General features: G+C 45.3%; 1 protein-coding gene across 1 annotated transcript in view; it reads right to left on the bottom strand.

Annotated features, from left to right (window-relative positions):
- PPM1L (protein phosphatase, Mg2+/Mn2+ dependent 1L) overlaps positions 1-7,501 on the bottom strand; it is a 176,900-nt gene extending 169,399 nt beyond the window's left edge. The window contains exons 1-2 of the mRNA XM_081911329.1: positions 7,420-7,501; positions 5,226-5,979 (exon numbers count right to left, since the gene is read on the bottom strand). Of these exons, the coding sequence (XP_081767455.1) occupies positions 5,226-5,628 (403 nt within the window). The 5' untranslated portion in view covers positions 5,629-5,979; positions 7,420-7,501. The remainder of the gene's footprint in view (positions 1-5,225; positions 5,980-7,419) is intronic.
- Between the last annotated feature and the right edge of the window lie 5,771 nt (positions 7,502-13,272).

The following is a 13,272-nucleotide window of genomic DNA, read 5'->3' as shown; positions in this document are numbered from 1 at the left end:
CTGTTTCTTTCCCAAACCATTAGAATAAAGAAAGCCTGTGTTGATAGAAGTAACTCTCACACAAATTGAACGATTAAAAATGTCAGTCGCATGTACCAGGTACATCCTGCTCCAATAACACCACTTATTTGCTTTTATGCAAAATTTGTTTCCTTTGTGGGTGGGAACCCGAGACAGGAAAACCACTTATGTCTACCTCACTTACAAAGAAGAGCAGACACTTTGTTTGTATAAGAATGATGAGCTATTTAACTTTTTTAAATTTTATTTGAAAAGAGGGACTCTGCTTACGTATTTAGCAAAATTACTTTACAAGAGTCTGAGAGGGGCTTCATAAACAGCTCCAAAACTAAAAACTTTTTATATCAAAATCCTACTTTACTCTGTAATAAAATGGTTTTAGAAGGTAGCAGATTAAAAAACAACAACAGAAAGAGGATACAATATGTATATATATTTCATCTCCTTGTTATAGGAATTCTAAGGTCTCACATATATATAAATCAAATGTTCATAAATCTACAAGGCAAATGGTTGGACGGTGTTCTCGAAGCTATCAGCATGAGTTTGACCAAACTGCGGGAGGCAGTGGAAGACCGGAGTGCCTGGCGTGCTCTGGTCCATGGGGTCATGAAGAGTCGGACATGACTAAACGACTAAACAACAACAAAGAGCACAGGACAGAGCCAAATGGCATTTACTGCTACTATACTGTTAAAGGCAAAACTGAAAGGGTCCCACAGAGGTTTGACAACCATCTGCTGGGTGTACACTTATTTATTTATTTATTTATTTATTTATTTATTTATTTATTTATTTATGAATTTATATCCCACCTTTTCCTCCAAGGAGCTCAAGGTGGTGTACAAAGTTTACCTTCCCCCAATTTTATCCTCACAACAATGCTTTGAGGTGAGCTAGGCTGAAAAATGGCAAGGGGCCCGAGGTGAGCTGTGAGCTTCATGGTTGAATGGGATTACAACCCTGGGCTCCTGGGGTCATAGTCCAACACTCTAACCACTATACCACACTGGCTTTATCTCTATTTCCTGCATCACGCACAATGTGGTACACCTAAAAAGCCCCTGCTACAATTCTGTGCTTCGTTCAAATTAGCATGCAGCAAAAGTTTTTAACACAGCAACAAGCCTGTGTACACATAGCAGAAAAAATGCAAAGACCAGAACACCTTTTCTAACCCTTTTTTAACAACAACAACAACAACAAATTATTTATACCCTGCCCATCTGGCTGGGTTCCCCAGCAACTCTGGGCGGCTTCCAACAAAATATTAAAATACAATAGTGTGTCAAACATTAAAAGTTTCCCTAAACAGGGCTACCTTCAGATGTCTTCTAAAAGTCAGGTAGTTGCTTTTCTCTTTGACATCTGGTGGGAGGGCGTTCCATAGGGCAGGCGCCACTACCGTGAAGGCCCTCTGCCTGGTTCCCTGTAACTTGGCTTCTCGCAGCAAGGGCCAGAAGGCCCTCGGCGCTGGACCTCAGTGTCCGGGCAGAATGATGGGGGTGGAGACGCTCCTTCAGGTATACAGGACCAAGGCCGTTTAGGGCTTTAAAGGTCAGCACCAACACTTTGAATTGTGCTCGGAAACATACTGGGAGCTGCTTTTTTTAATGGCTGCTTCGAATGTTATGACCCTCACAGTGAGGCGGCCAGAATTTTGCACGGTAGTGATACGCACACTGGCTGTAAACAGCAAGTTAGGAAGTGGAATATCACCACCTGGCCACTTGTCTGTGATGAAATCAAGAGCAAATGGTTACCACAATTTTTAAAAAAACAAAACCTCACAGCTGCCCCCTAGCTCGGCCATCCTATCAGCTATTTATTTCCCCGGGTCCACCCATAAAAACACACATTTAACACTGTCATTTTCAATGAGGCCTGTTAACAACAAGTGTGCAATACTATACAGAGGAAGAAGGCGATGACAAACAAAGGACTGGGGGTGCTAAAAGATCACGGAGAGCTTAAATGCATTCTGAGCAGATAACCAGCTGCTACAGAGTAACATCATCCACTCCTAACACTTCGCTGATTAAAAGGCAACTGTAACCTATCTTTCAACCAAGTTTCCAATGCAGCTAACAAGGCATATTAGACACAATATAAATTAATACAAAAACATACTGGAAATGCAGAAGTATGGAACAGAGCAGCAGAATCAAGAAAAGGAGCTAATCAAGGCAAAAAACCCCCAAAAGACCCCCAGAAGCGGGCTGCTTTGGTTTCCTGCTGAAAAGCCATGGAGGAAGCAAAATGGAACTTCCTTAGGGAGTTCCACAGCTATGATGCCATCACAGAATTCCACCAAATAGTTTCTCTGCAGATTAACTTTTATTACTACTGTATTACCTAAAGACCCAATGCTCCTCCAATTCTGGATATTTCATTTGCAAAACATTTTGCCTTATATCCGGGGGGATTGTTCATAGGTACCAACATTTTTGGCCATTTCATCTTTAGAGGGGCAGGTTTGTGTAATGTGCACTGACATCTAGAAGACAGGAACCCAATACCTGATTGCGTGAGCCAATCTCTCCATTTAGCCAGAATAAATTCAGATTGCCTCGTTTTCCAGCTCTGTTACTTCCCCACTACATCACAGTCAGTCAGCTGAAATACTCCCCAACATCTTCCCAGTCTTGAGGCTCCACCCTCCACCCACAAGGAGCTTAGTGGTAACCCATTTCAAGAAATTCCAGTTCCGTGATTGCATCCTTTGACTAACACATAAGCTCAAGCGCTCCAGATTAGGAGACAATATGCTTTTGTCCAAAAGTATGTGTTAAAAGGATGGAAACTTTCATATACTTTTTTTGCTCTTCAATCAACTTGATTCCGAGTAGAATGGAGGAGTTAAGAAGCAGCAAAAGAACGTTAAGGAGAGTCTGGCGGGATCACAACAAAAAGTCTATCTAATGCAGTACCCTGTGTCCCACAATGGCTAAACAGATATCTATAGGTAACTCCCACCCCCAATGCAAGAGACAGCCCTCTCCTGCTGTGGTTCTCCAGGAACTGGTTTTCAGAGACAAGCTGCCTCAGGCTGCTCCTGGAGGTGGTACAGCCATCATAGCTAGCAGTCACTGGTCCTCCACATTGTGTGACCTATAAGGGCAAAAAAGGGTTTTGTTCCGTATAGTCAGCTTCCTGCAATAACAAACAAGGACTATGCACGACCCATATATTTTAACATCACTGCTCTTCATGCAATCACAAATACCTAAATTTTAAAATAATGGCATCTGAGGTCAAATATACTAATTCAATTTACAGTACTCCTCTAAGTGAAATACCATCTGATACAACAAAAGAAGACTCATTATTACACCCTGAGCAAAAAGTTCAATGCTAGCATTCTGTTCTAAAAGCATGATGGAAAGCCTATTGTAAAAAGAACTCAGTGCACCAGACATGGCTTAGCTAGAATTTTTTTTGCCGGGGTGGTGGTGGAAAGAAATAATATTGTAAACTGGTTAGGGAGAAAGGTTTTGCCAAGCTATATTTCTGCCACAAATCTGGATTTAACTAACGTACATAAAGCTACCAAATTTCAACGCAAGGGGTTTTTTGGGGCATGAGTTGGGATAGAGAAGAGATGGTTTTCAAAGGGCTCTGGGCTATAAAAGTTTATACTTAGCTTGAAATGCTTCTACTTTTTAAAGAGTGGCATAATCCACCAGGTATTTCTCCTGAGAAAAGAACCCATCAAAATGAGTGGGGAGCCACAGAAAAATGCTACTATGTTCTTGCACAGCTCCTGATTTTTGTAAGGTGGACTGTAGGGAAGAATTTGGGACTCTAGGCAGCATACAATCACACAAACACACAAGCATTTGCTTCCCTTCTTTGAAAAACAAAATAAAAATGTTTATCTTAACCAAACATCAACATCCATTACAAGGTATCAGTAATAAAAGACTTCAACAAATAACTAATCTGAAATTTAGTTGATTCCTAAACCCATAGTAGTTGTTCCTAAAACAAAGTCCCAATCATAGGGATAGTCTACACCCTGCTATCCCTGGAGATTTGGGCTGCAGATCTATGCCCACTTACTGGGTGCAAATGAGCCTTATTTCCGAGGAAGAACATATGCTTAGGCTGGGGCTGTTAGAGGCCCCCCCAATGTGGTGAGTGCACATAAGGAGCGCAAGAGGTGCAGCCTATCAGGAGTTATGAGAACAGCTGCTACCCTTGGGGACCTCGATTTGTGCCAGATCGCTGTCACAGCTTTCCCGGCAAGTCTGACTTGCCAGAACAGCTGTAGGAAACCCGAAGACCCTCAGATCATAGCACAACAGAAGCAGAATAAAAACAAACACAAGCAAAGCACTTCGGGTGGGGCACCAAGTATTTCATTTAACACACCAGCAAGATTCCTCCCCCAGCACCCTGTCACTTCCCCCAGCCACTCTTAGCATACAATCAAAAGAAAAGGGAGGAGAAACCTCCCTGTATTTCATCGCTGATTAACCCAACACAGATAATAGGTCTGCAGCTAGGGTGTCACTAGCTGATTCTGCCACTCCCCAAGCCCACCCGCGCACCCTGCAATGTAAAAAAGCTACAGCAACCTTTCCAGGCATCCCTTGCAAAGAGGAAGGGAGCGACACATGGTATTTGCACTGCTGTCCAAGACAAACAGCCTGTCTCGGCAAGTAGAAAGGCTACAGAACGCGGCGTAAACAAAGAACAAACTTCTATGGCCAGAAATAATAATAATAATAAAGGCAGTGGCACGAGGTTAATTCCTTGGGTCAGCTAGAAGAAATAAAGTTTTTTAGTTCTGTCCCCCAACTGAGGACATTAGGGATCTCCTGCTAGCTCCTTTCTTTCCTACAATAAAAAACACCCCCTTTCAATAAACTTTCCCTTTAAACCAACCCTTACAGCATCTGCTGACTTTACTCAACTGGCAGTAGCATGTGAAGCCTCATAGCTTGTTTAGAAGAGCTTTAACAGAGCAAGTTTGTGATCACAGTCATCGCTGCTAGGATGCTCAAAGTGCAAGGTATTTTTAAAAGGGAAAGAATGGAAGACTAAGCTTTTGTCCTACTGTACCCTTTAAATGGCTTCTACCCAAACCAGAGGTGTGAATGACCGTAAAACAACAACTTTGCTACTTGTTTAAGTCAAAGAGTTGCAATAAATAGGAAATGGCAGCAAATCCCAAACCCCCAAAATGAACAGCCCAAGACTTGCCTCGCCTCCGTGCCCATCAAATATCCCAAATATGGAAGGATGGGTCTTGTTCACCAGGTCAGTGATTACTTCGAACCTGTCCTCCATGTGGTCTCTCCGGCCTTGGATAGAGTAAACGGCCACGTTGTGGTTCTTAAACTCCCAGGTCTTGGAGAACTCGGCATCCAGCACATCCAATCCGCCGAGCCGGTCATTCTGCATGATCTCCGCCACTTTGCCCTTCACCATCTTCACGGCGTCCCTGCTGGACTTGACGATGGTTTTCACTTCATCCGTATGGAAGAAGTAGCTCCACAGTGCCAGGCTGATGCATAGCAGGAAGAGGGTCTCTGGTCTCAGCAAGAAGTAACGCATGATCCGACCCAGCAGAGAGAGCAAAGTCATTGTATCCTCTATCATTTATTACGGAGACAGTGGATTTCCCCCCCTCCCTCCTGACCATGCACCGCACACCCGCACAAACCCCGGTGATTGGGATGGGTCTAAAGACAAGGCAGCAAATCAGTGCATGCTCCGGTAATACAAACCCACTGAGGGCAGGGTTATCATCGGCTACTAAAGCTGCCGCCTCCTCCTCCTCTCCCTGTACCACTGCTTCAGGCAGCTAGAGTCACAGATGGCTGGGAGTAGCTCTGGTGTCAAGTAGTACGAAATCAGAACACCACTTCTGTGCAACCAAGGGCAGGCTGATCTGCCTCCTCTTCTGGCTCCTGCTGTTTCCAACCAGCACGGGGCTCTGGAGAAGGTGAACTGCAAGAAAACAAGCATCCGCACATGAGCAAAAAGGGGGAAGGGGATGGAGAACCGAGCACTTTAAAAAAAAAAAAAACAGCAGCAAGAGAGAGAGAGCTGTCAGCTTCTGTGTGCTATTGCAAAGAACTCTTCCAGCCAGGATGGAGGCGAGGAGGAAACAGCCTATGTTCGAGGGAGGACACAAAAGGACCCCTTCTGCCTTCTCCCGCCTGCTCCTCCTCTTGCTGCTGTTTCCCGGGCGCTCGCTCCCAGCTGCCCAGAGATGCCTCCGAAGTAGGACAGTAAATCAATTCATGCTTTTGCCGTCTGCAAACTCCAGGCAGAGCACACTTTTATCCAGCGGCAGCCCCCAGTTGCTAGCAGAGGCTCCAGGGGAGCAGAGAGAGAGAGAGAGAAAGAGATTGGAAGGTACTGAAGGGAAACAACAACAACCACAAAAACGCCACAAGGAGAATGTGCAGGGAAAAACCAGGAACAATGAAAAGAAACAAATAACAAAGGGCCACGTGGGCTTTAGGAGGGGAGGACTGCATTGGAAAGCAAGACAGAATTACAGGAGGACAGCAGAATAGAGGAGCAGTAGTAGAAATCAAAAGGGAATGAATTATATTATTATTATTATTATCATCATCATCATCACCTTCATCAGGAGAGCGGGGTCCTATTAAAAGGAAGCAGGGGTGGTGTTTTGTTGTGTTTCTTGTAAAATAAACAAAACAAGGCAGAATGTCACAATCAGGAGGGCCCTTATGGTGAGCCCCAAGAACTGCAGGGTCCTAAAAATAAGGAGCAGGGCTTTAAAACAAGGCCCGCTTGGTCACCCCTGGTAAGATAATGCAGCTCCCCAGGAAATCCCCGGCACGGGCGCTTGCACCAAGGCTCCCTCACCCAGCTGCCATGCAGCCTTTTCCTTTGCAAAACCCAAGAGGCATCGACCACCCGCATCATGCGCTCTCTTTGCAACGATGATGGTGAACTTCTGGGGGTGGGTGTCTGTTTTTGTGGAGGGGTTATTTCTGCTTCTGGCAGGGGCTCCAGTTTGCAGGCCACGAGGGCGAAGGGGTGCATGCCTGGGGAAGCGCGGACTCCCGAGGAGGGAGGGAGGGAGGGAGAGACGCGCTTCCTTTCCCCCAGCCCTTACACCCACCGACTGTACCATCCCGGAGCTGCTGCAGAGATTTGCATGCTCAGGCGGCCGACCTCGCCGAGGAAGAAAGGCGGCGGCGGCAGCAGCCCGCCTCGCGCCTCTGCGCCCGCTTTGCTGCAATAAGAGGGGAGCAAGGCGCCGGCTCCAATCCCCGGGCCGGCAAGCCAACAAGCCAACCAAGCAGGCAGCCAAGCGGCCGGCTCGCCCCTCGCCTCCCTCGGGCCTCCGCTGCGCTCCCGGATACCACTCGCCCCTCGCTGCCCTGCCGCCCCTTCCCCTGCCGCCGTCACCTGCAGGGCCGCCCGAGAGACACCTGGCTCAGCCTCGCCGCCTCCGCCGCCGGTCCCTCCCACTGGGCTGGGCTAGTGGCCGCCGCTGCCTACGAATCCCAGGAGCCTTCGCGCAGGAGCGCTCTCCTACGATTGGCGGGAGGCCGCGCCGTGGGATTCTGGGGTTTGTAGTCCTCGAGAGTGGGCGGGCAGGCTCTCTTGCGCCCTCTACCAATGAAGTCACCGTTATTATTTATTTATACACCGCTTGCCTACAAAAAAAAAAGCAGCAGCAGCAGCAACAACTACTACTGCTACTACTACTACCAGTAGTGGTTTACAGGAAGATAAAATAATAAAACGGGGAGGGGGATGCAACCCTACTTTAAGACCTATCTTAGACTTCTGAGCTAGGACTGATGGGAACTGTAGTCGCACCACAGTCCTGTGGTTCTCAACCTGTGGTTCTCCAGATGTTGTTGGACTACAACTCCCATCATCCCTGAGCTCTGGCCTTGCTAGCTAGGGGTGATGGGAGTTGTAGTCCAACATCATCTGGGGACCCACAGGTTGAGAAAGGCTAGTAGCACCATGTTGGCTACCCACTTTATACGGTTATAGATTTAAGGGGGGGGGGAATTCCCCGAACCCTAGATATTAATGTGAAGGTTTTGATCAATTGGGATATGGATTAAAGTTCAGAACTGTGCCAAATAGGGAATTCCTGGGTTCCTTATGCAAACCAGCCTGGCTGACTGGGGGAAGAGCAAACCCATGAACGTTACCAAGATGTTACCAAGGTGGCGGGGTGTATGTTTGAGGGCACGGGAAAAGGGTTTCTGGGAAGAAGAAGCAGGAGGAAGGGGGGAGATCCGTCTTGGACAGGGAGATCCGTCTTGGACAGGGAGGCGGAAGGTTGCCTGCATTGCTGTGGGCCATGCAGTAAGAACTGGGCTCCCTCCATGCAGACTGAAGGTGTAAGTAGGCAAATAAACCATATTTCTTAAAGCCACAACAGTGTCCGCCATGTCTTCCATTCTCCAAAGGAACACAGATCCTGTGTGGGAGCTCTTGCCACTGCCTGGCAAGGAGAGGGGCAGGCACCCGATTTTTGTAACAATACCATATAGAAAAGAGCCACTGTTGTGGTCAGAGCGTTGGATTTTGGAACTCCCTCCCTGGGGAAGTTAGACTTTCTCCCACCATGTTGTCTTTCTGCCGGCAGATGAAGACTTTCTTGTTTCAACAGGCTTTGGGGAATTGACTGCTTTTAATGAAAGGACTGATGTCATATTGTTTTTAACTGGAATTATGGGTGTGTTTTAATCAGATGATATATTTGTAAAAGTAAGGTAAAGGACCCCTGGATGGTTAAGTCCAGTCAAATTTGACTATGGGGTGTGGCACTCAACTCACTTTCAGGCTAAGGGAGCCGCCGTTTGTCCGCAGAAAGCTTTTCTGGGTCATGTGGCCAGCATGACTAAAACGTTTCTGACCAAAACACAACAGGATACCGTGACGGAAGCCAAAGCGCATGGAAACGCTGTTTCCTTCCTGCCGCAACAGTACCCATTTATCTACTCATGCTGGTATGCTTTTGAACTGCTAGGTTAGCAGGAGCTTGGACAAAGCAACGGGAGCTCACCCAGTCTTGCAGATTTGAACTGCCAATCATACAACCAACAAGCCCAAATGGCTCAGTGGTTTAGACCACAGCACCACCCTTGTCCCATTATATGTGTATATAATTTTAATTCTAGTAATGTTTAATTGTTTTTAAATTATTGTTTTTTCTTTGTTTTTAGCAATTCTTGTTTTTATCTATAAGCTGCCATGTGTCCCATAAGGGAAGACGGCACAGTATAAATAAATGCAAAAATAATAACAATGGAGTTTGCAGATGCATCCGAGGCAATCAGCCAGGCTGCTCCCCACCCTCTCACTGGCAATCCACATGGTCTAATCCACAGGCTTCCCTTCAGTCTCGCCTGTTCAGCCAATTTAATAGTCTTGATCCTATTTAACTTTGACCGGATCATGCCCTGTGTATACGGCAAGTAATATGAAGGAACTTCAAATTCATGTATACCCGACAGGAGAGTGCCGTAACTTCTCACGGTTTCCTGAACACTGCTTTTGAAAAACAAACAAACACATCCAACTCTTTAGAGGGAAATGTCACGGATGATGACAGATTCGAGCAAACAACAGATATATAAAAATAACAACACTATTTTAAGGATACTTGGAAGTTCACTGGTTCAGATAATTATCTTCTGCTCAGTACTTCTTCCATCATAATGTATCTCTTTTATTTGAGCAGGTCAGTCGGAGCAACACCATTATGTAGAGAAACCGACTCTGTTAACTGCACAGACGTTTTGTTTATGAGCAGGTCAGCCTCAGAAAGGGAATTTACTGTTTTATTTTTAAAACAGAGCGTGCTCTTTGATCGTGTCAAAGAAATAATTATGCCATGGTACTTTTTCTAATATCCTTTTTTAAAAATTCATTTATATATGAGCAGGGCCAGTCTTACCATTCTACTTCGGCTGCTTACACATTATACCTTTAAAAACACATAATTTCCCTCAAAGAAGAAGAAGAAGAAGAAGAGTTTGGATTTGATATCCCGCTTTATCACTACCCGAAGGAGTCTCAAAGCGGCTAACATTCTCCGTTCCCTTCTTCCCCCACAACAAACACTCTGTGAGGTAAGTGGAGCTGAGAGACTTGAAAGAAGTGTGACTGGCCCAAGGTCACCCAGCAGCTGCAGGTGGAGGAGCAAGGGAATCGAACCCGGTTCACCAGATTACGAGTCTACCACTCTTAACCATTACATGACACTGGCAGTATCCTGTTAAAAACTAAGAGGTATGCTGGATCTTCCTCACCCTTGGTGTACAGTGTTGGACTAGCACCAGCAAGATTCAAATTCATATCCTCCCGAGATGTTATGCTCATTGGGTGACCTTACTCCTTCTCCTCCTGACCTACCTCACAAGGTTGTTGTGAGAGTTAAATGGTGGCAGTGAACCATGTATACCAAGTTCCTTGGAGAAACATGTAATAAATATATAAATGAACTGCAATAAAATGTAAATTAAAGGATGAACATGGAATAGATCAATATGAGCCATAAGCAATAATCATCTTTCCAGGGAACATCTGATTAAAAACTGGGATTGTATTGTATTAAAAGAAAGGAGAAAAGTTCAATCCTGGGAACAAAACAGCTCATTGTCTCTCCTTTGTTTTGTGGTGGATATTCTGTAGAGTAAATCTTATTTTAATTGTTTATTGCATTATTGCCCTATTTACTCATTATGAGTTAAGACTCACGCAAAGATGCCTGCATCTGCTCTGGCAAGATTTGCTCCAAAATGATTGTGTTTGGGGCTTTTTAAATAACTGCTGCATTTGCGGTTTCTCCTGGCAATATATAATTGAGTTAAATTCTATGTTTAATGAAAGCTTTAATAAAATACCTTCCAAAATGTGGAGCGTAATGTTCACGATGGCCAAGGAATTCATTGCTCGCATTATCTGCCTTGCAATGAAATATAAATGCATATGGTACCCTGAGGATGTCTCCCGCTTGTAGGAAAGTTTCGTTCATATTTTTCTCGATTCTAATTCATGCGGCACATCAGCCTACAAAACACAGAGACAGCAGTATCCTCACTTCAAACCTTTCTGCCCAAAACATGGGAAGTGTGCCGCATGGGCGTAGCCAGGATTTGTTTTAGTGGGGGACAGGCTTTATGTTGATCAGTTAGTTAAGTATTTCTATTTATTTACTTGAGCTGCCCCCCCCCACCGCCAGCTACGCCCATGGGGTTGGGTAGCACTGAGGACATGAAGTCAGTGATTCTGAGAGCCAAAGTAAAGTCACTTCCAGATTACTAGTTTATCATGCATTCATTCTGTTTTGCTTGCAGGGAGACTAGACCACAGCAGTTTGTTTGAGCATTCATTCAAATTTGTATGTGGGGGAAAATACATGACATTGCAAGTGTCCTTCCATACTTCCCAGTGCATTTTCGCGCATGGGTGTAGCCAGGAGGGTATGGGGGGGCAGCTTCCCCCACAAAAAAAATAAAGTAAATAAATAGAAATACTTAACTGAGTATTGCACTGCACATATCTCAGTTCTGCCCCACCCCAACATAAAGCCTGCCCCCCTAAAATAAATCTTAGCTACGCCCATGTTTTCACAGCACTTTCCATACTGCAAGAAGTCTGATTTTGTGGCAGGTTTGGGGTATAAGAGCTCTCCACTCGACTTCAGTTGCGCACCCTGAATTTGCCAGCAAGTATTTGGATACCATCACCTTATGGCAAATAGAAGGGGAAGAAATGGAGGCAGTGAGAGATTTCACTTTCTTGGGCTCCATGATCACTGCAGATGGTGACAGCAGTCATGAAATTAAAAGACGCCTGCCTCTTGGGAGAAAAGCAATGACAAACGTAGACAGCATCTTAGAAAGCAGACACACCACCTTGCCGACAAAGGTCCGTATAGTTAAAGCTATAGTTTTCCCAGTAGTGATGTATAGAAGTGAGAGCTGGACCATAAAGAAGGCTGATCGCTGAAGAATTGATGCTTTTGAATTATGGTGCTGGAGGAGACTCTTGAGAGTCCCATGGACTGCAAGAAGATCAAACCTATCCATTCTTAAGAAAATCAGCCCTGAGTGCTCACTGGAAGGACAGATCCTGAAGCTGAGGCTCCAATATTTTGGCCACCTCATGAGAAGAGAAGACTCCATGGAAAAGACCCTGATGTTGGGAAAGATAGAGCACACAAGGAGAAGGGGACGACAGAGGATGAGATGGTTGGATAGTGTTCTCGAAGCTATGAACATGAGTTTGACCAAGTTGCGGGAAGCAGTGGAAGACAGGAGTGCCTGGCGTGCTCTGGTCCATGGGGTCACGAAGAGTCAGAAACGACTAAAGAACAACAACAATTTGGATCCCAACCAAAAATAGCGAAAGTCTGGAAGTGCCCTAAAGGTGATGTGGGAGATTCAGAAACAGGATTCTTCTACCTATTTTAAAATATTAATAGGAGAACTTATTTGGATTGGGGCCATAGCACCAATTGTGGAGTTAAAAACAAAAAAACAAACCTTTCCTCCAGTGCTGCTGTCTCAATGAAAACCAAGCCTTCCCCACTGCCATTTGATCCACAGGACAAAATATACAGGTGCCATATTGGTATTTACATTGCTTCACTCCTTCTATTTAGTCCCATGCCACTAGAGAAGGCCTAGGGGTGAAATGCGGCGCTCCAGACCTTTTTACCTGACCCTCAGAACTCTCACCAGACCACTCCTATCGTTGGTCCTCCAAGTATTTTTGCCTGGTGTTCTTGAACTCTGACCATGACTCGTTTGCCAGGATGAAGGATAGAGAGATGTGTGCACACATCTTTGTACAGCCCACTGTACAAAGGAAACTATTCTTCTTCTTAATTATTCAACTTATACACTGCCCTTGTTGTTCCACCCACTTTTGCCTCTGGCCCCTCCCACCACTGGCATGTGGCCCTCAGAGGGTTGCCCAGAAGAGAATGTCGGCCCTTGGATGAAAAAGGTTTCCCCACCTCTGCACTAAAGTGCGTCTTTAGAGTGTGATGCAATGCATAGTGCTCACCGCTGTAAGTTTAAGTGGGATGAAATTCTGAAATGTTCATAGCAAAATGATTGCAAGCCAGAGATAAATTCTCATTCAATTTCCTGTTCTGATAAAAAGAAAGAAAAATGGGTTAGAAAAAAAGTTAGGATGCGAGGAAGAATGCTATGCCTCTGCTTGATTTCAACCAAAAGATCAACAAGACTCGCCTTTCAGGCTGGTAAAGGTAAAGGTAAA

The sequence above is a fragment of the Podarcis melisellensis genome (assembly GCF_964234715.1).
Source record: "Podarcis melisellensis genome assembly, chromosome: 5".
NCBI classification, from domain to species: domain Eukaryota; kingdom Metazoa; phylum Chordata; class Lepidosauria; order Squamata; family Lacertidae; genus Podarcis; species Podarcis melisellensis.
The sequence above is the reverse complement of the archived record's forward strand: the minus strand, read 5'-3'. Positions and strand labels throughout refer to the sequence as shown.